The 26,588-nt window shown below is 50.0% G+C and overlaps 2 protein-coding genes across 2 annotated transcripts; both read left to right on the forward strand.

The window, feature by feature from the left end:
* The first annotated feature begins 1,600 nt into the window (after positions 1-1,600).
* LOC129704143 (cytochrome c oxidase assembly protein COX15 homolog) lies at positions 1,601-13,964 on the forward strand. Its single transcript, XM_055647057.1, is given in 10 exon segments — positions 1,601-1,830; positions 5,075-5,256; positions 6,331-6,453; positions 6,938-7,031; positions 7,033-7,125; positions 8,463-8,630; positions 9,340-9,421; positions 10,560-10,714; positions 12,676-12,789; positions 13,813-13,964. Coding segments are annotated over 10 exon segments (1,209 nt in total). The 5' UTR covers positions 1,601-1,764; the 3' UTR covers positions 13,945-13,964.
* Positions 13,965-19,629: 5,665 nt separating this feature from the next.
* On the forward strand, positions 19,630-26,340 carry LOC129704144 (lactosylceramide alpha-2,3-sialyltransferase-like). The gene is made up of 6 exons (XM_055647058.1): positions 19,630-20,406; positions 21,163-21,286; positions 23,028-23,380; positions 24,056-24,242; positions 24,722-24,880; positions 25,579-26,340. The coding sequence occupies exons 1-6, from the start codon at positions 20,375-20,377 to the stop codon at positions 25,819-25,821; spliced, it is 1,098 nt and encodes a 365-aa protein (XP_055503033.1). The 5' UTR covers positions 19,630-20,374; the 3' UTR covers positions 25,822-26,340.
* Positions 26,341-26,588: the final 248 nt, after the last annotated feature.

The raw sequence follows: 26,588 nt of genomic DNA on the forward strand, positions 1-26,588 counted from the left end.
AGCGTGATGTGCAGTGAAGGGACAACATGGAAAAATATTCATGGCATACTCGTTCATATATTAAGGGAGCGCACTGTCTGGGGGAGGGGGTATTGAGGGAGCGCACTTTGGTATTAAGGGAGCGCACTGTCTGGGGGAGGGGGTATTGAGGGAGCGCACTGTCTGGGGGAGGGGGTATTGAGGGAGCGCACTGTCTGGGGGAGGGGGTATTGAGGGAGCGCACTGTCTGGGGGAGGGGGTATTGAGGGAGCGCACTGTCTGGGGGAGGGGGTATTGAGGGAGCGCACTGTCTGGGGGAGGGGGGGTATTGAGGGAGCGCACTGTCTGGGGGAGGGGGTATTGAGGGAGCGCACTGTCTGGGGGAGGGAATATTGAGGGAGCGCACTGTCTGGGGGAGGGGGGTATTGAGGGAGCGCACTGTCTGGGGGAGGGGGTATTGAGGGGAGCGCACTGTCTGGGGGAGGGGGTATTGTATTGAGGGAGCGCACTGTCTGGGGGAGGGGGTATTGAGGGAGCGCACTGTCTGGGGGAGGGGGTATTGAGGGAGCGCACTGTCTGGGGGAGGGGGTATTGAGGGAGCGCACTGTCTGGGGGAGGGAGTATTGAGGGAGCGCACTGTCTGGGGGAGGGGGTATTGAGGGAGCGCACTGTCTGGGGGAGGGGGGTATTGAGGGAGCGCACTGTCTGGGGGAGGGGGCATTGAGGGAGCGCACTGTCTGGGGGAGGGAGTATTGAGGGAGCGCACTGTCTGGGGGAGGGGGCATTGAGGGAGCGCACTGTCTGGGGGAGGGGGGTATTGAGGGAGCGCACTGTCTGGGGGAGGGGGCATTGAGGGAGCGCACTGTCTGGGGGAGGGGGTATTGAGGGGGAGCGCACTGTCTGGGGGAGGGAGTATTGAGGGAGCGCACACTGTCTGGGGGAGGGGGTATTGAGGGAGCGCACTGTCTGGGGGAGGGGGGTATTGAGGGAGCGCACTGTCTGGGGGAGGGGGCATTGAGGGAGCGCACTGTCTGGGGGAGGGGGTATTGAGGGAGCGCACTGTCTGGGGGAGGGGGCATTGAGGGAGCGCACTGTCTGGGGGAGGGGGTATTGAGGGAGCGCACTGTCTGGGGGAGGGGGGTATTGAGGGAGCGCACTGTCTGGGGGAGGGGGTATTGAGGGAGCGCACTGTCTGGGGGAGGGGGGGGTATTGAGGGAGCGCACTGTCTGGGGGAGGGGGTATTGAGGGAGCGCACTGTCTGGGGGGAGGGGGTATTGAGGGGGAGCGCACTGTCTGGGGGAGGGGGCATTGAGGGAGCGCACTGTCTGGGGGAGGGGTATATGAGGGAGCGCACTGTCTGGGGGAGGGAGTATTGAGGGAGCGCACTGTCTGGGGGAGGGAACATTAAGGGAGCGCACTGTCTGGGGGAGGGAGTATTGAGGGAGCGCACTGTCTGGGGGAGGGAGTATTGAGGGAGCGCACACTGTCTGGGGGAGGGAGTATTGAGGGAGCGCACTGTCTGGGGGAGGGAGTATTGAGGGAGCGCACTGTCTGGGGGAGGGGGGTATTGAGGGAGCGCACTGTCTGGGGGTGTGACGCTTCATAATGCCGCTAATAATGTAGCGCTCCTTCAAATCTCCCCCTCCCCCCGTCACGTGTCCCGGACCGTCGCCCCCGTCACGTGCCCGTGGGACTGGGCACCGGGCAGTATGACGGGCTGTGATTGGCCGTCTAAGCGTCCGCGTCGCGGAGTTCACCCTTGACCCGAGGCGCCGGCGGAGGTGATGCTGCTGTTGCTGGGGCTGCGGAGACTGAGCGGCGGCGGCGGTGGCGGTGGTAGCGGTAGCGCGGTGAGTGGGGAGAGAACAGGTGGGGATATATGGGGTGGATAGGGAAGAGGTATTTGGGGGTACATGGGGTTGGGGTGGTGGGGGCGAGAGGACAGGGAAACCAGAGGGTATATGTGGTGGTGGAGGGGATGTATGGGGTAGCCGGGGATGGAGAGGGAGTAGGGATGGGATGGGAGGAGAGGGGGTAGACGTGAGCTAGACTTCAACTCATTGCAACGTGGAGGCTGTGGGCCTGGAACTCAGTTTTCCTTTCCCCTGGCTCAGTCTGAAGAAGGATCTCGACCTGAATTATCACCTATCCAACAGGTTGTGCTGGAGGGGGGTTTCTTCCAACACCTAAAGTTTTCATCAGGGTACAGTCCCGGACCCCTAGCATGATCTGCCTTCAAAAGTCCACTCAAAGATTAGACTCTTTGCAGATTATTGTATTCTCTATAATAAAATACCATCCATGGAGGATTCGGAGAGACTCCAACCAGACCTTGATGCTTTCGTCATATGGGAAGGAGATTGGCAGATGTCTTTCAATTCTTCTAAGTGCTTCAGTATGAGAGTCACCCACAGCAGGAATCCGGTTACAATGACGTACAAGATGGGGCACTCCACCCTGGAAGAGGTGAAACATCATCCCTACCTGGGAGTAGAACTGTGTGGCTAGGTTCAGCTCCAATTCAATAATTAAGTTTGCTGATGACACTGTGGTGGTGGGCCTGATCTCAGACAATGATGAGAAGGCCTACCAGGAGGGAGCTGGCTGGGATCTAGTCCGGGGAGGGGGTGCCGGGAGCGCATCTAGTATGAGGGAGCGCACAGGTCTGAACAGCCTGGGGGAGAATGGGTCCTGGGGGGTGAGGGGGTATTGAAGGAGCGCACTGTCTGGGGGGAGGAGGGACGTACTTAGGAGGGCACTGTATCAGGGAGGCACTGTCTGTACACTCCATTGAGGGAAATGTCTGGGGGAGGGGGTATTGAGGGAGCGCACTGTCTGGGGGAGGGAGTATTGAGGGAGCGCACTGTCTGGGGGAAAGGGGAACATTAAGGGAGTGTCTGGGGGAGGGGGTCTTGAGGGAGCGCACTGTCTGGGGGAGGGAGTATTGAGGGAGCGCACTGTCTGGGGGAGGGGGAAGTATTAAGGGAGCGCACTGTCTGGGGGAGGGGGTATTAAGGGAGCGCACTGTCTGGGGGAGGGGGTATTGAGGGAGCGCACTGTCTGGGGGTAAGGACGCTTCATAATGCCGCGCCTTGTACCAGCTCCTTCAAGCGCATTGAGGAAATTCAGGGAGTGTCGCCCCGAGGATCCGTCGCAGTCACGTGTCTGGGACTGGGCACAGCAGCTGTGTGGCCGTCTAAGCGTCCGCGTCGCGGAGTTCACCCTGTCCGAGGCGCCGGCGGAGGAGTGATGCTGCTGTTGCTGGGGCTGCGGAGACTGAGCGGCGGCGGCGGTCAGGCGGCGCGGTGAGTGCCAAGGGATATATGGGGTGGACAAGAGGTATTTGGGGGTACTGTGAATGGGGTTGGGGTGGTGGGGGCGAGAGGACAGGGAAACCAGAGGTTATATGTGGTGGTGGAGGGAGGATGTATGGAGAGTAGGCGTTCGGGATGGAGAGGGAGTAGGGAACTGGGGGAGGAGACCCCATTGCAACGTGGAGGCTGTGGGCCTGGAACTCAGTTTTACCTGCTCAGTCAGAAGGTGAACTCGAGAGAAATCCAAAGGTTCATGGGGGACCTTCTTCCAACACCTGCAAGTTTCATGTTGAGGTTCCACTACGGTACAGTCCTGGAACCCCTCCGTTGCCACGCAAAAGAACGGAGAGGTTTGAGAAGGAGTTTCTTTGCAGAGGCAATTCGGACTGTAACCGCCTTTCTTACTAGGGACTAACTCTACAGAATGTTTTTCTTTTTATTATTTATTATGTAAAATAATATGTGTGTTATGATTGTGTTTATAATTTGTTTGGTTGTTTTGTTGTTCCGCGAGCATTGCCACTTTCATTTCACTGCACATCTCGTATGTGTATGTGACAAATAAACTTGACTTGACTTGACTTAACTTAGCAGTGATTTGAAATGGTCTACTCACATCAACCAAACAACCGCCAAGGCTAACAGAATTCTGCGATTGCTGAAGAGATATATTTATTATTGAAACAACAGAACCAAGTCTAGCCTACAAGACTCTGATAAGACCCAAACTTGTGTATTGCTCTGCGGCCTCGGATCGACAACACAAAACACATGGGGACAAGTTAGAAAGAATTCAAAATAGAGTTGCAACGTTTACCATTGGTGATTACAGCAAGGAGTCCAGTATCACTAAAATACTTGCTGATCTAGAGTGGGGAAACTCTTCAAGACCGTAGGACCAAATTACGCCTGATGACCATCTATAAAGAAACGCACGGGTTTATTCCAAACAACCTCATGAGTCATCTTCAATCTACAAATTCATCCAGACAACCAAAGACCAGGCAATCGGTGGTTTTCATTCCAGCAAGTCAAGACTGTTATAGGTGTTCACTGTACCCAAAGACAATTCGCTAATGGAATCATCTCCACCATGACATTCACAATGTACCTGACGTCCAGACCTTCAAGACCAAGTTGGAAACAATCGATATTAAGACGCTGACTTCTAAGGCCCACTTTAATATTTAATTGTGACTTTGCACATGACCCTCGACAACCAGTGATGGTGATTATACGTCAAGATACAGATACAGATATTCCTTTTCTCTAGAGATGCTGCCTGACCCACTGAGTTACTCCAGCACTTTGTGTTCATCTTTTGTGTAAACCAATGTCTGCAGTTCCTTTGTGCACAGAAATGTGCAGCACAGCAATAGATCCTTCGGCCCACAATATCATTGCTGAACATGATGCCAAGTTGAACTGATCTCCTCTCTGCCTGCATGTGACCCATATACCACCATTTCTAGCATACCCATGTGCCTGCCTAAAAACCACTATATTATCTCCTGTTGACTCCTGCCTCTCCATCTCTGGAAACCATAGATGGGTGATGGTTTGGGTCAGGACCTTTCATGAAATTGCAGGCAGGAGTGGGAAAGAAAGCCTGCAGGAAGAAGGGGCAGAACAATTTTATTCCTTTCTTGATCTATCTTTATTACAGTATAAAGGGCACAAACTCTCCATGCCAATCTTGTGAGAAAAGAGAGCACCCGTACCTCCGGCTCTCGGGGAGGGCGATGGTGGTAATGCTCTTTTGTTCACGTTTTCTTCTCAGCTCCGCCCGCTGTGGAAGCGCTATGTGGTGCGAAGGGGGAAGAGCTCTGTTGTCGCCGATGCCACCGCGGGGTCTGCAGCTGCCTTGGTGCCCAACGCTGCCACCAACCGCGTGCTGGGGAAATGGATGATTGCCTGCAGCGGAATGGTCGTTGGGGCCGTGGTCCTTGGCGGAGTGACCAGGTGAGAGAACGAGCTCCTTGTCAAATATAACAAATCTGCCTTCCCAGGGCATTCTTTAATTATTTAAGTGTTTTATTGTCATATGTCCCGAAATGAAACCATGAAACTCTTACTTGCAGCAGCATAACAGATATATTAGCATGCCGCTCTGTAAAAGCCATAAAAAACAGCAAAAGAAAGCAAAAAGACAAAACAATGACCCCATCTATGTAGTTTAAAGCTTACTTAGAGGTTGTACATGGTTCTTGGTCCTCCAAAAATATTCCAAATGGAATTTAAACCGGACGTGGCGGAGGGTGGATTTAAGTACTGCTTAACGGCCCAATGATTGTAGGGATGAATCTGGACTTTACAGTTTTTAGGTTCCAATACCTTCTTCCAGATAGCAGGAGTGAAATGAAAATATGGCCAGGATGGTTTGGGTAATGTGAGGGGAGGTCAGTACCCGTGATAGACGTTGTTCACCACTTATTACAATTTTTTCGTTCCTGGGCGTTTGAGTTGCCGAACTAGGCCGTGATGCGACCAGTCAATATACTCCCTATTATACACCTGTAGAGGTTCAAGAGACTATTCATTGACATACAGCTTTCAGGATGTGGAGTCACTGGAAGGATCGGCATGTTCTTCTCTGCCTGTCGCGCCGAGTTAACCGACAGCCCTGGACTGAAGTTCCGCGCTTGTTGTGAGCCCAGGGTCGCTACTGCTCCGGGCCGGTGTCCTGTCAGTCCAGGGCTGTTGCTTAACTCGGCGGGATAGGCAGAGTTGAGCTGGAGTTAGCGCTTCTCCTCCGCGCTGGCTGTAAGCCTGGGGCCACCACTGCTCCGGGCCGGTGTCCTGTCAGTCCACGGCTGACTGGATAGCACGCAATATAAAAGCTTTTACTGTGACAATAATAAACAAGTATCAAATAATAAACTAAACTACTGGAAACACTCTCCACATCCACTTGATCAAGACCTTGCGTTATTACATTTTGCCTCTTTCACCTTAAAGCTCTGCATGCTACTGACAATGTATCGCAGATTATGGGCTTCCCATGGTGGTAGTAAAGGTTTTCCTTCTCTTTCACAGGCTGACCGAATCTGGCTTGTCAATGGTCGACTGGCACCTGATCAAGGAAATGAAGCCCCCCAGTACCCTGCCTGAGTGGGAGGCAGAGTTTCAGAAGTACCAGCAGTTCCCCGAGTTTAAGATGTGAGTCTATCGTGCCAGAGTCCAGCGTTCGATCCTGACTCTGGGTACTGTCTGTACGGAGTTTGTACGTTCTCCCTGTGACCACGTGGGTTTTTTCTGGGTGCTTCGGTTTCCTCCCACACTCCAAAGACATACAGGTTTGAGGGTTAATTGGCTTTGGTAAAATTGTAAGTTGTCCCTAGTGTGTAGGATGGAACTAGTGTACGTGGATTGCTGGTCGGCGCAGACTCGGTGGGCTGGAGGGATTGTTTCCACACTGTATCTCTAAAAGCTAGGGATTAAGTATTGACGGAGCGCTGCACTGCCAGAGAGAGTATTGACGGAGCGCCGCACTGTCAGAGATGGAACAAATTGTGCGGCAGTGGGGGGAAGCTTTTCTGTGTAGATTCTTGCTGGTAGAATGACCATTTCTACTCTCCTTCCATCTGCAAACTGTGTGTGTTGGCCTGTGCCTACTTCACTGGCTTGGTATTTTTTTTTGCAGATTAAACCATGACATGACTCTGAATGAGTTCAAGTTCATCTGGTACATGGAGTATTCCCACCGGATGTGGGGCCGGGCGGTGGGACTGGCCTACAATCCTCCCCGCCGTCTACTTCTGGAGGAAGGGCTGGATGTCGAGGAGCTTGAAGCTGCAGGTGGTGGGCCTGTGTGGCTTTGTGTGCTTCCAGGTGAGTTGCCAGCTCCTCATCGGGCAACCTGGCTGCAAGGGACTGGCCGGAGTGGGCATCTGATGTTAGAGTGCCGGTAAACGGCCAGCAGGTCAGGCAGCATCTATGGAGAGAGGACCAGAGCTGACATCAGAGGTTGGAGGTTCAATGGTGCATTCTTTGTCACATATGTAACTGCACAGTGAAATGCAGTCTGAAGAGGGCTGGACCCGAAACGTCGCCCATTCCTGCTCTCCATAGATACTGCCTCACCCGCTGAGTTACTCCAGTATTTTCATTCTGTTGCAGTTCCCGCCAACCAACGTTCCTGTCCTCTCCTCGCCCGGCCATCTTTGTGTCACTGGGGTGCTTCCTGCAGCTGACTTTGAAGGCTCTAGAGACCTTACGCCGTTCAAGCCATCGGGCTATATGTACACCATATGGACACGAGCAGCTATATGGACACCAAATTATTTACATTTATACACTAATCAAATATTTACAGCCATACAAAAAAGAGAGAGAAAAAGAAAAAATCCTTATATACTATACAGTATCTCTTAGTCATATATACAACCCATCACCCTATAATCACCCTTCCCAATACAATCAGTATAACAAATATGCCACTCACAATCACCTATCCTCATCCCAATATCCTTTTAAAACTTTCCCTGCACATCTCTGTTATCTCCAGCCCATTCCTCCTGGAAAAAGAGGGTTGGAGAGGCAGAACCTTTTTCCTAGGATTAAATATTAGAGGGCATGACTTTGTGACACGGGAGATAGCTTAACAGAGATGTGTGGGGCAAGTTTTTTTTTTAAAGAGTGGTGAGTACCTGGAACATGATGCTTTGGTTGGTGGTGGCGGCTGATGGGGAAGTGGTGTTTAAGGGGCTTTTGGAAAGGCACATAGAAGTGCAGGTAATAGAGGGACATGGATCATACACAGTCAGAGAAGATCTGTTCAACGACATCATGTTCGGCACAGATGTTGTGGGCCGAATGGCTGTTCCTGAACTGTACTTTTTTTAGTTTAGTATAAAGATGCGGAAACGGGCCCTTTTGCCCACCAATTGCATACCGGCCAGTGATTTCTGAACACTAACACTAACTTACCCACTAGGGACAATTTACAATCTTTACCAAAGCCAATTAACCTGCAAACCTGAAAGTATTTGGAGTGTGGGAGGAAACCGGAGCACCCAGTAAAAAACACACACGGTCACAGGGAGAAAGCACAAACTCCGCACAGACAGCACCCCCAGTCAGGATTGAACCCGGGTCTCTGGCGCTGTGAGGCAGCAACTCTACCGCTACGTACTGTTTAAAGTTCTAGATGTGTTTTGTTTTCTCAGGGTTTGCTCGGCTGGTTCATGGTGAAGAGTGGTTTGGAGGAGAAGCAAGACTCCCACGATATCCCCCGCGTCAGTCAGTACCGCCTGGCCGCACATCTGGGCTCCGCATTGCTGCTGTACTGCGCTAGTCTGTGGACAGGCCTGTCCCTCCTCCTGCCCCCCAACAAGGTACCGTACAGTGGCACTTCGTACATTAGAGGGTTTAGCCTGTAGTTTAGTTCAGAGATACAGCGTGGAATCAGTCCATTCGGCCCTCCAATTCCATTCCGACCAGCAATCACCCGTACACTAGTTCTATCCTACACCCTGAAATGTTACCCATCCATGTTCTTCAGAAATGCTGCCTGACTCGCTGAGTTACTCCAGCACTTTGTTTGCTAACCAGAATCTACAGTTCCTTGTTACTAGCGAATAAAAGAGCGGGGGGGGGGGGGGGGGGGGGGGGGGAGACAGCAGTCAACAGGAGATACAATATTAGTTTGGTTTAGAGATACAGCGTGGAAACATACCCCTTCAGCCCAGCACCAAGTTCATGCTGATCAGCTAACCAGCCAGCACCTGAATAGTTTTATGCTGCACAAGCTGGGGATAATTTATGCACGTCAATTAACCTATAAACCTCTACGTCTTTGGAGTATGGGAGGAAACTGGCACCCGGAGAAAACCCATGCAGGTCACAGGGAGAACGTACAAATCCGTACATATAGCATTCGAAGTCCGGATTGAACCCGGGTCTCTGACGCTGTGAGGAAGCAACTCTACCGCCTGTGTCAGCTGTTGTGATTTAATGATAAATTGTTTCCCACTGCTGTGCAATACTTTCGATCAGTCGATCAAGTAAACTTGCGCCTTTAATGAGGTTCCTGTCTTATCACAGATGCCGAATACTCGCCAGATGATGCTGTTTCGGCAATTCGCCCGAGGGACCGGTGGCCTCGTTTTTATAACCGCACTTTCAGGTAAAACTCTGTCTGATTCAGTGCTGGTAAGAGTCTCGGGCCCTTACGATGGGTTGGTGTTGTATTATATGATATTAGAATGATTCAAAACATCAACTGAAATTAATGAAAACCAGATAGAAATTTATAAAATTATGAGAGACAGGTTGATGGATGGGACAGGTTTGTGGGCCAAACGCTGGTGGGTTTAGCGTGGGTGGGACATATTAGCTGGTGTGGGCAAGTTTGGCCGAAGGGCCTGTTTCCACTGTAAGACTCTGATTCTATGACACAGTAGGGTAGACAGCGCCAATCTTTATAGGACCTTGGTTAGGCCCCTTTAGAAAATCACATGCAGTTCTGGTCACCCCATTGCAGGAAAGATGTGGAGGCTTTGGAGAGGGTGGAAATGTCAAATACTAGAGGGCTTAGCTTTAAGGTGAGAGGGGCAAAGTTCAAAGGAGATGTGCGGACATGCTTTTCCTACGCAGAGGGTGTGGGTTCATGGAAAGCCTTGCCAGGGGTAGTGGTGGAGACAATTATTATAGCAGGGTGTAAGATGCTAACAGGCATGTGGATATGGAGGGATATAGACGAGATTTTATCTTGGCCTCGTGTTCGATGTGGTCATTGTGGAATGAAGGGCCTGTTCCTGTGCCTTGTATATAAATCTATAACCGTATACATGCAGGCTTTTTAGTTTTTTCAATTTAAAATTTCCAACATGTACCAATATATACATTTTGCCACGGTAATTAAATCCTGAATATTTTGGGGCAGCACAGTGCGCAGCGGCAGAGTTGCTGCCTCACAGTGCCAGAGAGCCAGGTTCGATCCTGTCTACGATCCGGGTGCTGTATTATAGAGTTTGTATGTTCTTGTGAACACCTGACTTTTCTCCGAGTGTTCCGGTTTCACCCCACATTCCAAAGACTTGCGGGTTTGTAGGTTAGTGGCTTCGGTAAAATTGTAAATTGTCTCTAGTGTGTAGGATAGTGCTAGTGTACAGGGTGATCGCTGGCCGGCATGGATTTGGTGGGCCGAAGGACCTGTTTCCACTCTGGCTCTAAACGAAACAAGTTGATGTTTTGTGAGTCGTGCCTGTTGAAGCCCATTTGTGGTCACGATTGATGGTTTTTTCTCTTTGGTCTGTCTGCAGGAGCTTTCGTTGCTGGCTTGGATGCTGGTCTCGTTTACAACTCTTTCCCCAAAATGGGTGCCCGCTGGGTACCTGATGACCTTTTGGCCTTCTCCCCGGCTCTCCGAAACTTCTTTGAGAACCCAACCACCGTGCAGTTCGATCACCGGATCCTGGTAACTATTTCTCAATTCTGTCGGCGTGAACTATTTTCTATTTCTGCTTTGCTCCAGAGAGGTTAGAGCAGGGGTCGGCAACCGTGTTCTGGATAAGGGCCAGGACGCTTGTCTGAGCGGATGGTGGGCCACATCTATCACGTGTACACATGATCCCGCCCCCATCCTGCGCCGGATGGCAGGCATCAAATCACATGTTCACATGGATCCCGCTCCTTCGAGGACGCCACCCGGAGCACTGGCCCCCAGTTACAGGCGCTCACCAGCATGGCGCACCTACGGACCATCGCCTTGCGAGCTCTTGTCCTGAAGGTGGTGGTTCAAATACTCACACGTCCCCGGCCTATTGACAACCCTGACGCTGACAGTGAAGCCCAGACATAGAAGGTGCGCGGCCATGCCGGCGGCTTTGCGCAGGACGCGGCACAGCCAGATCTCGGCGCTCGCCGCTGCTTGGCGACTCTGCCATTGCGGCCGCATGCACAGGCCTTCTTGTGTCACCATGCCACGGCCTCGGGCCCAGGAGGTAGCAGAGATGATGGATGTCTGCGGGCCGGATAATTACTGGAAAAAAAGTACGCTTGCGGTCCGGATGATTTTGGGTTACGGGCCGCATTCGGCCCGGGGGCCAAAGGTTGCCGACTCCTTGTTTAGAGGCATAACGCCTGAAAACAGGCCCTTCGGTCCAACTTGCTCAAACCAACCAACAAGTCCTGTCAACACTAGTCCCGTCTGCTTGCATTTGGCACATATCCCTATAAACCTTTCCTGTCCATGTACCTGTCTAAATGTTTCTTAAATGTTGCGAAATAGAAACATAGAAATTAGGTGCAGGAGTAGGCCATTCGGCCCTTCGAGCCTGCACCGCCATTCAATATGATCATGGCTGATCATCCAACTCAGTATCCCGTACCTGCCTTCTCTCCATACCCTCTGATCCCCTTGGCCACAAGGGCCACAGCTAACTCCCTCTTAAATATAGCCAATGAACTGGCCCCAACTACCCTCTGTGGCAGAGAGTTCCAGAGATTCACCACTCTCTGTGTGAAAAAAGTTCTCCTCATCTCGGTTTTAAAGGATTTCCCCCTTATCCTTACCCTTATCCTTAAGCTGTGACCCCTTGTCCTGGACTTCCCCAACATCGGGAACAATCTTCCTGCATCTGTGCCTCAACTATCTCCTCCGGCAGCTCATTCCATATATCCGCCATCCTTTGCTTATATTTTTTTTTAGTTGCCCCTCCGGTTCATATTAAATCTTTTCCCCCCCCCCCCCCCCACCTTAAACCTATATCCACTGGTTCCTGATTCCTCTACCCTAGGTAGAAGACTCTGTCTTTACCTGATCTAGTTGGGTATTGGAGTTATTGCACAGGAAACTGGGCATCACAAGATGACTGCTTGTGTAAATGTCTGACCTTGAAGCCTGCAGATCAAAGGCCTCATCATAGAGTCTTGGGACATGGAAACAGGCCCTTCAGCCCACCTTATCCATGCCGGCCACATTGGTATCTTGCCTGAATTTGGCTCGTATTCCTCTCGACCCTATTTGTATATCTGTCCATTTATCTTGTATGTACACCACTAAACCCTTGCTATTCATATATCTGCGCAACTTGTCTTGTATGTACACTACTTTTCACTGCTCCCCATGTGGCAAAGCAGTCGACGCCATTGAAGTAAGTTTTAAAAATCAGTTAACTGCGGATGCTGGGAATATCAATATAATCCGGGCGGCATGCTGTGGTGCAGCGGTGGAGTTACTGCCTTTCAGCGCCAGAGACCCGGATTCAATAATGACCTCGGGTGCTGTCTAAATCATCCATTCCATTCGGTAATTTTCAATGAGGTCTCCCCTCGTCCTTCCAAACTCCAGCAAGTGCAGGCCCAGAGCCGTCAAATGATCATCGTATGTTACCATGGTGTGGTTCTAGTTCTGTAATCTGTGCTCTCTGTTCCCAGGGCATTGCCTCAGTGACAGCAGTGACCGTCCTCTACGCATTATCCCGCAGGATGGCCTTAACCAGAAGAACACGGGTGGCTGTTTCCTCGCTTCTGGCCATGGTTTACATGCAGGTACTAGCACAGATCAGCGTGGCATTACTGGCACTAATGCAGCGAGGCTTACACACTCAACCACACTCCAACCTGTGCCAGAAACTCTTGGGAATCAGCTGCACAGTGTGGGGCTATCCACTAGCGTTTGAGGCTGCACAGTGGCGCAGCAGTAGAGTTGTTGCCTCACAGCGCCAGAGACCTGGGTTTGATCCTCACTACGGGTGCTGTCTGTATGGAGTTTGTACGTTCTCCCTGTGACCGCATGGGTTTCCCCCAGGTGCTCCAACTTCCTCCCACATTCCAAAAACGTGCAGATTTTTTAGGTTAAACGAATGTGCCTTAAGGTTACCATTATTACACCTGTGTCGGAAGGAACTGCAGATGCTGGTTTCCACCGAAGATAGATACAAAATGCTGGCTGGTAAAAAGGAATAGGTGATGTTTGGGGTCAAAACCCTATCCCTTCATTATCACCTCTTCTAATGGACCATTATGGGCTCCTCCTTTTCTTGGTGATTGGTGCCGGCTCTGATTTATGCTGCACCTTTTCATATCTCTAGTTTCCCTCTCCCCTAACTCTGAAGACTGGTTTTGACCAGAGTCTAGGAGCAGACAGCACAGCCTCTGAATAAAAGGACGTACCTCTACAAAGGAGATGAGGAGGAATTACTTTAGTCAGAGGGTGGAATTCTGTGCAAAATTCACTGCCACAGAATGCTGTGGACCTTTAAAAGGCGGAGATTGATAGGTTCGTGATTAGTAAAGGTGTCGGGGGTTATGGGGAGAAGGCAGGAGAATGGGGCTGAGGAGGAAAGATAGATCAACCATGATTGAATGGCAGAGCTGACTCGATGGGCGGAATGGCCTAATGCTGCTCCTATATGAAACGTCATCCACCCATGTTCTCCAGAGATGCTGCCTGACCCGCAGAGTTAGTGCAGCATTTTGTCTGTATTATTATGCCTGTGTTTTCCGTGATCTCAAAGTCTGCGAATCACTGCTGTAAAATAAACTGAAAACAAGACCTGCACCTTGTTTCAGGCGGCGCTGGGAATCGGCACGCTGCTGCTCTACGTCCCCACCCCGGTGGCGGCCACGCACCAGTCGGGGTCCCTGGTGCTCCTCAGCATGTCCGTCTGGTTGATTCACGAGCTCCGCAGACTCCCCAAGTAAAGCATTACACACACGGAGCGAGCTGCAGGCCGCGATCGCTGATCAACGTCCTCGCCTTGAACAGCGGGGAGAGGAGTCGCAAATTCATGTGCACATCGCAGGTCGTGAGTGTCCAGTGCTGTGGTTTCTCTTGGATGTTACTGCCTTCTTTTTCCAGGTTTCCTACTAATCAATCGTTCAATACTGCTTTATTTGTCACGTATGCAGCTGCACAGTGAAATTCATTTTGCCCGCATAAAACACACACACACACACACACTCACACACACACACACACACACACACACACACACACACACACACACACACACACACACACACACACAGGTGATGCCAAAACTGCGCCCTTTCCAAAGTCCGGTCGGCCCGAGTGCTCGATGTACTGGAGCAGTTCCCTCTCCTCGCCCGGTCACGCCTGTGTCCCAGGGGCGCCTCTTGCAGCCGATCTTGAAGGCACTGAAGGCAATACCCCAGTTCACCCTCCTGCGAACCCCAGCTCCTCACGTCTCCAGCTCCCTTCAGCACATGATGTGACTGAAGGGGAGAGAGAGTGAGAGAGACACATAAGCACACAAAATCTTTAAGTGTAATCTATTTTCTTTGCAGTTTTGACTACATATATAAACAGATCTACCCTGCTATACCAAGTTCTATTGAATTGCCTTATTATCACGTGCAAAACTCAGTGAAATCCTTTTGCGAGTCACCACACTTGGTGCCATTTCCAAAGTTCGGTTTCCGGGCTATGCCTGATGGAGCGGCGCCCGATCTAGGCGAGCTCCAGGCCTCCAGCCATTGCCTTTGTCAGGATCGTTCAGCGAGCCCAAGTCCCTCTCCTCGCCCAGCCGACCTCGAGGGTACGGAAGGCACGACTCTGATTCACACTCCTAGTGGCCTTGCTCCTCGCGTCTGTTGGCAGCGGCTCCCTCCTCTCTGGTCTGTGGTAATGTTACAATGATGTTGATCTGTCGCTGGGCTAGCTTCACTACATCGTTCTGCACTCAGAAGCTAACGTGCTTTAACTTCTATGCTCCTGTCCACCTCTCAAAGTTGTTCCCACTGCCCTCTGCTGGTGAAGGTCTTCCTCTGCAACCACAAACCATTCCCTCAATGCCCACGTCTCGCATTTCAAGAGAAGGTTATGCAATCAGTGTTGTTCCAAACATGTAATCATTTAATCAAGATGTTCAGAAATCAGTAATACTAATTCTACATTTAAATATTCTTTGTAAATTGTGATGAATTAAAAAGCAATATTTTACAATATCTTAAATATTGTGCTATGTTTGACGTTTATTCTGGCCCTGGTATCTTTTCAGAAGAACAAGAAGGGTCTTGACCCAAAATGTCATCTATCCATGTTCTCCAATAATGCTGCCTGACCAGCTGAGTTACTTCAGCAATTATTTTGCAGACCATCATCTGTAGTTCTTCGTATCACTTGCCTGCCCTAACCTCTATTCTAGCCACCTTCCGTCTACTGCGTTCAGTCTGAAGATGGGTCCCGACCCGAAACGTCACCTTTCCATGTTCTCCAGAGATGCTATCTCCAGCACTTTGTGTCCTGTGTATTAACCAGCCTCTGCAGTTCCTTGTTTCTGCACTCTGAAATGGAGAACTGCTGGAAATGCTTGTCTGATTGAAGAAAGAAACCGATTTAGATTTTGATGGGGAAAAATAGATGGTTGAGTGATGGAGTCTTTTCCCCAGAGGAGGGGAAATCAAGAACCAGAGGACATACATTTAAGATGAGGAGAAATATTTAATAGGAACCCAAGGGGCACATAAAGAGTGGCGGGTATATGGAATGAGCTGCCAGGGAAGGTAGTTGAGGCTGGTACTATAACCGCATTAAGAGACATTGGACAGCTACATGGATAGGAAAGGTTTAGTGGGATATGGGGCAAACATGGGTAAATGGGTCACCGTTGACAAGTTGGGCCGAAGGGTCTGTTTCCATGCTGTATGATTGACTCCTGAACAGTACTTGCTGAGATTGCTGTTTGTTCTTGACTGAAATTTCCTCTTTTTCCCTTAATCTTTTCCCTGAAAAGTTCACTTTAACATCTGCCCTTCCTTGAAAACTCGCCTTTCAGCTCTGTGTATTTTGTTCTTGTTATTATGCCCTTCTCAAAAAAACTCAATCTAGATTGTTTTCCTTTTCAAGACATTATAAACCACAGGGACGGAATTAGGCCATTCGTCCCATCAAGTGTACTCCACCATTTAATCATGGTTGATCTATTTTTTTCCCTCAACCTCATTCTCCTGCCTTCTCCCTATAACATTTGATGGCATTATTCAAGAACTGGTCAATCTCCACGTTAAAAACACCCAATGACTTGACCTCCACTGCCGTCTGTAGCAATGAATTCCACACTCTGCTAAAGAAGTTATTTCTCATCTCCATTCTAAAGGTCCGTCTTTTTATTCTGAGGCTGTGCCCTCTGGTCCTAGACTCCCTGACTACTGGAAACATCATCTCCAGGTCTCTATCGAGGCCTTTCATTACCTCTTTCATTACAGATTCTAGCAATTGCCATATCATTAATGTTATGCTACGTTAGTTGAGTTTCCCCTTTTTGGCGCACTGGTATTACATTAACCACCCTTCTAGTCCTCAATTATAGAACCCTCGAAGATTACCCATCATGTTTAAAGCCACTACATCAAAACGTTTGGATGTCAGTGATCAAGACTGGTGATGCCTGTTTTCTAGCTCACTGACTAAGCTAAGTTTAGTTTATTGACACGCGTACGAGGTGCGGTGAAAAGCTTTTGTTGCATGCTAACCAGTCAGCGGAAAGACTGTCCATATTCCAATCGAGCCGTCCACAGTGTATAGATACATGATAAAGGAATGACGTTTAGTGCAAGGTAAAGTCCAATTAAAGATAGTCTGAGGGTCTCCAATTAGGTAAATAGTAGTGTGTGGGAAGGTATTGCAGACGCTGGTTTAAACCGAAGATAGACACAAAAAGCTGGAGTAACTCAGCGGAACAGGCTCAGGATAGTAGCTCAGGTCTGCTCTCTAGTTGCCGATAGGACGGTTCAGTTACCTGATAACAGCTGGGAAGTGTCCCTGAATCTGGAGGTGTGCGTTTTCACACTTCTGTCCCTCTTGCCCGATGAGAGAGAGGAGAAAAGTGAGTGACTGGGGTGCGACTGGTCCTTGATTATGCTGCTGGCCTTGCCGAAGCAGTGTGAGGTGTAGATGGAGTTAATGGAAGGGAGGTTGGTTTGTGTGATGGTCTGGGCTGCGTCCACAACTATTCGCAATTCCTCGTTGGACTACTATGTTTGTCTCACACCTCCAGTGTGTCTTCTTTCAGCCTTAGACTCGTTGTTTCATTCCTGTGGCATTTCCTTGTTACCCTCCATCAAGACATCTTAATGTAAGGAGATGTGTGAAAATGCATACATCCATATTCAGGGACTGTTTATTTTATTTTACTCAATTCTCAGTGTCACGGAGGCTCGGCGATTACAGGCTTCACTCCATTTCTGAAACATGGGACTCGTGTAGCTCTCCCTGATAGCACTTGCTGCAAACATCCTCATTGCCTTGGTTCCAAGGTTTACTGACAGCTCTTTGGATTATTAAGCAACTTCATGGTTGGTCTCGTCAAAGGTGGCAATTCACCCTCTGAACAAACAAGATAAGCAGTACCGTCCTGCCCAGAGAGAGAGAGAGGACGGCAAGTTGCTCTTGAACACAACCACGGACACTAGGAGAATGTAGGAATTAAGTGCGAAGCTGTACATAGCCTCACCTTTTGTTTAATTTAGGGATACCGCGTGGAAACAGGCCCTTCAGCCTACCGAGTCTGCTCCGACCAGCGATCACTCGTTCTATGTTATTGCAGTTTCACATCCTACACACCCCGGGACAATTAACCTACAAACCTCCACGTCTTTGGGATGCGGTAGGAAACCAGAGCACCTGGAGAAAAGCCACACGGTCAGAAGGAAAATGTGCAAACTCCACACAGACAGCACCCGAGGTCAGGATCAAACCCGGGTCTCTAACGTTGTAAGACAAGCAACTCTACCGCCGCGCCACTGTGCCGCCCCTTTTACAGACACATTAGGGGCAATAACAATAAAAAATAAACATGCACTCAATAATCGTTTATTCTAAGTAAACCAGACCACGATAGTCCAAACATCAAAGTACGCGGAGCAACTTCAGTACAAAGTCTAGTGGCTCGGTGCTGCGGTGCGGATGTGCAGAGTGGTTCACGGGTCTGATGGTTAATGGGCAAGAAGCTGTTCTTGAGCCTGGGCGACACACAAACCTCTGGAGGAACTCGGCACAATGTTCTCGATCCGAAACGTCACCCGTTCCTTCTCTCCAAAGATGCTGCCTGTCCCGCTGAATTACTCCGGCATTTTGTGTCTGCGGTTTAAACCAGCAATCTGCAGTTCCTTCCTACACTCTTGAGCCTGGTTGCCAGATTGAAGCCACACGCAAACTGGTGGAACAGCACATCATATGCCGAAAATAGACACAGAATGCTGGAGTAACTCAGCTGGTCAGGCTGTATCTCTGTAGAAAAACCATGGCTATCTCCAGTTCCCTCTTATTTATTTTCACTCTGAAGAAGGGTTCCAACCAAAACATTCACCTGTCCTTTATCTTATATTATATCTCAACCAGTTTTCGTGCAAAGACAACCAATGATGCCCCTACATACTATATAGACCACACACAGTCTGTGTCGTCCAGAACTTATTTGGTGGTTGTGGTGTTTAATAGCCTGATGGTTGTAGGGAGGTACTGCATAGATTAATATTTGACAGGTGATTTAGTGGAAAACCCTGTCAATTATTGACTGAAGGGACAGCAGGTTGTGGCGCGGGAAACCTCACAGTCCGCGTTGATCGGAAGCCTGGACTCGGAGACAGGACGTGGGCTCGGCAGGCAGGGGCTGAATCCCCGGCACAGAGCGCACCCTGACTAACACCAGCGCATAACGCACAGCGCGCTGTTTGCTATTCACTTGGTATGAACGGAGGGCTGAACCTCCCGCCGAAGACTCCCGCTGATGACTTTATGGCAAATTCATTCAGAAGGGGGTTCGGGAAAGCGATTTTGTCGGGAAAGAGAGGATCCACAAACTGACTATCGCAGGCTGGGTGAGATCGTGCCTCTGTGTAGATTAGATTCCCACGTTGGTTGGTTCATGTTACTTGCACTTAACGTTGTTCCCTTCTCATGTATCTGTTATGTACACTGTAAATGGCTCGATTGTAAATCATGTACAAGCTTTTCACTGTCCCTCGGTTCATCTGACAACAAACTAAACTAAACCAAGCATGACGGGTCTAAATACACATGATATGGTATTCATCAAGCTAGAATGGTAGATAAGTAATGCTTTTCTGACGTGTACTTATGAATCTTGTGTATAATTTACACTGGGTAATGAAGTGACTGATCTCTGGTACAGAGTACAAAGTGCTGGAGTAACTCAGCGGCTCAGGCATCATCTCTGGGGAACATGAATAGGAGACGGTTTGGGTCAGGACTCTTCTTCAGACCCATCCGAAAATATCACCTATCTATGTTTTCCAGATATACTGCCTGACCAGCTGAGTTACTCCAGCGCTTTGCAGATGCCGGTTTACAAAGAAATCGCTGGGTCGACTCAGCAGTTCAGGCAGCAACTCCGGAGACATAGAAACATAGAAATTAGGTGCAGGAGTAGGCCATTCGGCCCTTCGAGCCTGCACCGCCATTCAATATGATCATGGCTGATCATCCAACTCAGTATCCCGTACCTGCCTTCTCTCCATACCCCCTGATCCCCTTAGCCACAAGGGCCACATCTAACTCCCTCTTAAATATAGTCAATGAACTGGCCTCAACTACCCTCTGTGGCAGAGAGTTCCAGAGATTCACCACTCTCTGTGTGAAAAAAGTTCTTCTCATCTCGGTTTTAAAGGATTTCCCCCTTATCCTTAAGCTGTGACCCCTTGTCCTGGACTTGCCTAACATCGGGAACAATCTTCCTGCATCTAGCCTGTCCAACCCCTTAAGAATTTTGTAACTTTCTATAAGACGGAACGTTTTAGGTCGGGTCTGAAGAAGGGTCCTGACTCAAAACGTCACCTATCCATGTTCCCCAGTGATCGTCTTTGGAGTGTGGGATGAAACTGGAGCACCCGGAGAAAACCCACGCGGTCACAAGGAAAACGTACATAATCGGCATAGACAGCATCTGTAGCCAGAATCAAACCCGAGTCTCTGGCGCTGTGAGGCAGCAACTACACCGCTGCACCACCGTGCCAACACCCCCAGGTTGGACCATGGACTGAACCGTTACGTGGCCATCGTGGGAAGGACAAATAGTCTGAAGTTCGTGTCTCTTTTCTAAACGTTTATTCCAGATTCCCACCGGGCTGAACAGATGTAATTCCGGTAAAGATGAATTCTCCTAGAAGGTACTTCAGTGAGAGGTAGGCACGTTCGTTGGGAAAGAGTCAAACAGCTGCGCCTCACCTACACTCGTCCACTGGTTTCTTGTAGCATGTTCACTATCCTCTTGCCCGTCTCCTCTCACCTCCCCACCCCTCATCTTGTCTTATCTCCCCATCTCCACCTGGCCCCATTTCGTCATCTCTCCCACTTCTGGCCCCAAGTTTGAATCATCCACCCCCCCCCCCCCCCCCTCCTTCTAGCTCAATCTCCACATTATCTCTCCCACGTCCATCTTCATATCCCATCATCTCTCCCATTTCTGCCTCCATCTCCCATCATCTCTCCCACATCTGCCCCCATCATCCACACCTGTCCCCATCATCCCTCCCACATCTGTCCTCTTCCCTATCATCCCTCCCACATCTGTCCCCATCATCCCACAAATATCTGCCCCCTTCATCCACATCTGTCCCCATCTCCCACATCTGTCCCCATCATCTCTCCCACATCTGTCCCCCATCATCCACATATGTCCCTATCATCTCCCACATCTGTCCTCTCCCCACCATCTCTCCCACATCTGGCTTAATCCCCCCCATCATCTCCACCACATCTCCATCACATCGTGTTCCAGCAGCTGCGCCACTGTGCCTCCCTCTTGGCTATATCTTGTCCGCCTTCTTGAGGCAGCACCTCCTGTGGATCCCATGGGCGGAGGGGAGGTCAGTGCCCGCGACGGGCCCGTTACCCTTCACCGTGATTCGGATGTGCATCTTCTTCCCCCCCACACACAGACTCCGATCCAGACTGGGGTCTCTGCTGCTGCTCTCCCTGTGTTACCTGTTGCTGCTGCTCCCAGCCTACCAGAAGAGTCAGGACATCTGGCAGCTCTACAGCATGGCGGCCGATCGCATGGCGGTACGTGGTGGTGGTGGTGGGGGGGAGGTGGGGGAGAGGGGGGGCAGGCACGGCATTGATGGAGATAGAGAACGGGAGGGCTCCGAGGCATTGATCGGGCAATGGGCACAAGTGTTTGGACCACCAAATGCACTCATCCAGGGCAGGACCTACACATTGAATGACAGGGCTCTGGGGATCCAGGGATGCAGGTATATCGTTCTCTGAAATTGGTGTCGCAGGTGGACAAGGAGTGTTGTGGAGCAGTGGGATGTAAGGGCGCAGGTACACAGTTCCCTGAAAGTGGCGTCACATGGAGTTAGGGAGAGTTCAGAGCAGAGGGATCCAAGAGTCCAGGTACACGGTTCCCTAAAAGTGAAGTCACAAGTAAGTCACAAGATGGTCAAGAAGGCTTTCAGCACTTTAGACTTTAGAGACGGGTCAGTCTGTAGAAAGGTCCCGACCCGAAATGTCACCTATCCATGTTATCCAGTGATGCTGCCTGATCTGCTGAGTTACTCCAGCAGTTTGCGTTATTTTTTTGTAAACTAGCATCTGCAGTTTCTCGTTTTTTACATTCTAAACAAAAAATCTGGTGGCATGTTGACCCAGCGGTAAAGTTGCTGTCTTACAGCGCCAGTGACCCGGGTTCGATCCTGACTGCAGGTGCTGCCTGTACGGAATCTGTACGTTCTCCCCGTGACCTGCGTGGGTTTTCACAGTGTGCTTCGGTTTCCTTCCACAGTCCAAAGACGTACAAGGTTTGAGGGTTAATTGGCTTCTGTAAATTGTCCCTAAAGTGCAGGATAGTGCTAGTGCACGGTGTGGTCGCTGGGCGGTGCGGACCCGAAGGGCCGAAGGACCTGTTTGTGCGCTTTATCTCTAAAGTCTAAAGTCCTTTAGAAATCTGAGGGGTGACTTTTACACACAAAGTGTGGTGGGTGTATGGAACAAGCTACCAGTATAGGCATTTAACAAACAGTTAGACGAGTACATGGATAGGACGGGTTTGGAGGGATATGGATCAAATGCGGGCAGGTGGGACTGTGTGGGAGGGATGATGGGGAGATGGAGGCAGACGAGGGAGAGATGATGGGATATGGAGATGGATATGGGAGAGATAATGTGGAGATTGAGCTAGATGGAGGGGGGAGGGGTGGGTGGATGATTCAAACTTGGGGCTAGAAGTGGGAGAGATGATGATAATAATAATAATAATAATAATAATAATAATTTTATTTAATAATAATAATAATTTTATTTATAGAGCACTTTAAAAACAAACATAGCTGCAACAAAGTGCTGTACATCATTAATCATTGACAAAAAAGTTAATACACACCAAAAATAACAATCAAAAGAAATAGTAGGAAAAGACATGTAAAATAAAGAAACATCAAAACACCACAAACAGAAGCAAAGCCTCAGGCATGGTCAAAAGCCAGGGAGTACAAATGTGTTTTAACACTGGATTTGAAGATGGACAGAGAGGGGGGCTGTCTGATGTGCAACGGCAGGGTGATGAAACGAGGCCAGGTGGAGATGGGGAGATATGGCGAGATGAGGGGCAGATGACGGGGAGGTTAGACCAGACGGAGAAGAGGCTAGTGAAGATGGTACAAGAAACCAGTGGGTGAGTGTAGGTGAGGCGCAGCTGGTATATGTTGCCAGTGTGGGCAAGTTGGGCCGAAGGACCTGTTTCCACACAATATCATTCTATGACAAAATGGCTCAATGGTTCCACTCATCTCTCTCTCTGCAGCACCTTCACAACAAGTCTCAGAGGGTCGTTTCAAGCCGCTGCGAGGTGAACTTCAGCCGCACCAGACTCACCGAGCTGTATCCAAGGAAAGCTCTTGGCAGCGTCCCGGTCTTTGTGGGACGGGGCTCGACCTCACTCCCGGGCGGCGGGAGGTACGAGCCACCCTTTGGGTTCAGAGGATGCGAGGAACAGCTTCGGGAAACCCTGGAGATGCTGCCGGAAGCTTCTGGAGGGATTCCCGGCGAGGAGCTGGCGCTGTCTGGCTGCAGGAGATGCGTGGTGGTGGGGAATGGAGGCATCCTGGGCGGAAGCCGGCTCGGACCGTACATTGACCAGCACAGCGTCGTTATCAGGTGACCGCACCACCAGCAGTCTCAGCTCTTGGGCAGCGTCAGTGATGCAGCCCTTGAGTCTGTAGAGGCATGGAGTACATGGAGCCCCTTGAGTCATGGAGTCCATGGTTGGAGACCATGGTGTCCATGCAGTTATATGCCATGACTCAACTCATTCGGCCCAACTCATTCATACTGACCACGATATCCTGTCTAAGCTTCTCTCTCCCACTTGCCCACTTCCCTTTAAACCTTTCCTATCTGTGTGCCTGTTCAAATATCTTTTAAATGCTGTTAGTCTACCTGTCTCAACTACCTCTTCTGGTAGCTCATTCCATTTACCGACCACCCTCTGTGTAAACAGGTTGCCCCTCTGGTTCCTATTAAGTCTTCCCCCCCTCTCACCCTAATCCTGTGGTCTCGAGTTCTTGATTCTCCTACTCTGGGTAAAAGACTCTGTACATTCACCCCATCTATTCCCCTCAAGATTTTATACACCTCTTTCAGATCCCTCATCCTCCACATTCACTCTATCCAGGCCTTTCACTATTATACATTCAACTTTATCAAGGCTTTTCACAATTCGTAAATTAGATTGATTTATATTAATATAAAGGTTTATTAAAAGAAGTGCAAGCTTGTGAAATGTTCTTGGTGACGGAGATTTTCTCTCTCACCCTCCTCCCGCATCATCAGACTGAATAACGGGCCGGTGTCGGATCACGCACGGGACGTGGGTACAAAGACTACGCTGCGGATTGCGTACCCAGAGGGTGCTCTCAAGTCTCCCCGGGATTACGACCCAGCCTCGCTGCTGGTGGTGGCAACGTTCAAGTGCACGGACCTGTCTTGGGTAAAGGCCATGGTCAGGAAGGAGCCACTGGTGACTACTCATTTCTAGTTTAGTTTATTATTGTCGCTTGTATCGAGGTACGGTGAAAAGCTTTTGTTGGCATGCGTGCTTTCCGGTCAAAGATGAGACTATGCAAGATTACAATGAAGCCGCCCACGGTGTTGTGGCCCCAGTAACATGATAAATTGTCCCTAGTGTGTAGGATAGTGTTAGTGTACGGGTTATCGCTGGTTGGCTGTTCACTGTATCTCTAAAGTCTAAAGAGATCCTGACTGTGGGTGCTGTCCGTATGGAGTTTGCATGTTCTCCGTGACCGTGTGGGTTTTCTTCGGGTGGTCCGGTTTTCTCCCACACCCCCACGATGTGCAGGTTTGTAGCCTTCTGTAAATTGTCCCTAGTGTGTAGGATAGAACTAGTGTAAGGGGTGATCATTGGGCGGTGCGGACTCCGGGTCCCGAAGGGCCTGTTTCCATGCTGTGTCTCTAAACTATTCTGTTTTCCCTCTCCAGAGCCTTTGGCAGAAGATGTGGTTTTGGCAATCGGTGCCCGATCTGATTCCTTTGGAACCACACAATTACCGGATATTAAATCTGGACATTATTCGGGAAACAGCGATGAACTACCTGGGCTTTCTGGAGCCAACCTCCAAGCGGTGGAGATGGAAACAGGTACAGCTTTCACTCCCCAGAGATTCACCACACTCTGGCTAAAGACATTCCTCATCTCCTTTCTAAAGGTACATCCTTTCCATATCTACTTTCTAAAGGTACGTCCTTTATCTACGTACCTGTCCTAATACCTGTGCTCTAGAGCACTCCCTGGCCCCCAATCTGGTGGCGAATCTGTGGAATTCATTGCCACAGACGGCAGTACAGGCCAAGTCATTGGGTATTTTGAAGGCAGACGTTGACAGGTTCTTGGTTTGTAATGGTGTTAAGGGTTGGGGGGGGGGGGCAGTAGACTCGATAGACAGAATGGCCTAATTCTGCCCCTTTGAGTTATGAACTGCTGCTCACTGTAAATGCCCTGCCCTGCTCTGCCCAGCAAGATCTCATCTTACTCCTATAGTCCTAGATCCCTCTGGTCGACAGAACTCCCCAGGGCCATCCCATTCACTGTGAAGGTTATGGCCTGTTAGACCACAGAGCTTGACAGATTCTTGATTAGTACGGGTGTCAGATGTTATGGGTGATTAGTACAGGTGTCTGGGGTTATGCGGAGAAGGCAGAATGGGGTAGAGTGGTGGTGTAGATCAGCCATGATTGAATGGCAGAGTAGACATGGTGGGCCGAATGACCTTATTCTGCTCATATAACCTATGAACTGCCCAGCACTGATCTAGCTCTCGTTGGTGTTTTTTGCTCAGATGGTTCCAACACTGGGAGTGACCTCGGTCGTCACTGCCTTACACCTCTGTGATGAGGTGAACCTGGCTGGCTTTGGCTACGACATGCACCACCTCGATCTACCTCTACACTACTACGAGGCTATCCGCATGGATGCCATGAACGCTCAGGCTGTGCACAACGTCAACCAAGAGAAGCTCTTCCTGGCCGCTTTAGTGAAGGGGAATGTCGTCAATGACCTTACGGAGGGGGTCAACTGGTAGGACATCTACTCAAAATCTTGCCAAATGCGGGCAACTGTGTAGAAGGAAGGAAATGCAGATGCTGGTTTACCAAGGAACAAGGCAAAGTGGATGTGGAGAGGATGTTTCCATTAGTGGGAGAGTCCAGGACCTGGAGAGGAGCTCTGACCGCCGGCTCTGCAGTCTGTGGTGCTTCTGGCTGTGGCGAGGCGGGGACTTTAAATCTTCGACCGCCGGCCTGCGGCCTACACCATCTTGAAGCTGCGGTCTCCGGTGGGGAGGCACCGATTCAGGACTTACCTGGACTTATCTTGTCCGTACATCTGGATGTTCGCAGCGGTAACTGCGGAGGGTTGAGGTCCCGACCACGGGGGGAAATGGAGGAGGACTGGCCAAATTTTGTGCCTCCCACCGCAGTGATGAATGCTGTGGTGGATGTTTGTGTACATTTTTAAAATTGTGTATTGTGTGTTATTTTTTTATTGTACCGCTGCTGGCAAATTCATTTCAATTGCACTTATGTGCAAGTGACGAATAAAACTTGATTGATTGATGAAGGGGGGGGGGGTGGGGAGGGGATTGGTAGATAGGGAGAGAAGGGGAAGTGAAATGTAAAGCTGGAGGGCGGGAGGGGGGATATGGGTGGGAGATATGGTTGGGAGGAGAGGAAAGAGGATGGATAAAAGGGAAATGTGGGTCTCGGGGATGGGGGATGAGTGTATATAGAGGAGGGGCAAGGAATGTGACCTTCAATGATGCAGATAAGAGAGGATTCATGTGCAGCTTTA

Source organism: Leucoraja erinacea, chromosome 15 (genome assembly GCF_028641065.1).
Source record: "Leucoraja erinacea ecotype New England chromosome 15, Leri_hhj_1, whole genome shotgun sequence".
Lineage (NCBI taxonomy): Eukaryota > Metazoa > Chordata > Chondrichthyes > Rajiformes > Rajidae > Leucoraja > Leucoraja erinaceus.

Excerpts from the sequence above, each read along its gene's own strand:
- LOC129704144 (XM_055647058.1), top strand. The coding sequence starts at position 20,375 with ATGAATTCTCCTAGAAGGTACTTCAGTGAGAG. Across the intron at positions 21,287-23,027 it reads TGGCGGCCGATCGCATGGCG|CACCTTCACAACAAGTCTCA; the intron begins GTACGTGGTGGT and ends CTCTCTCTGCAG. Across the intron at positions 24,881-25,578 it reads AGCGGTGGAGATGGAAACAG|ATGGTTCCAACACTGGGAGT; the intron begins GTACAGCTTTCA and ends TTTTTTGCTCAG.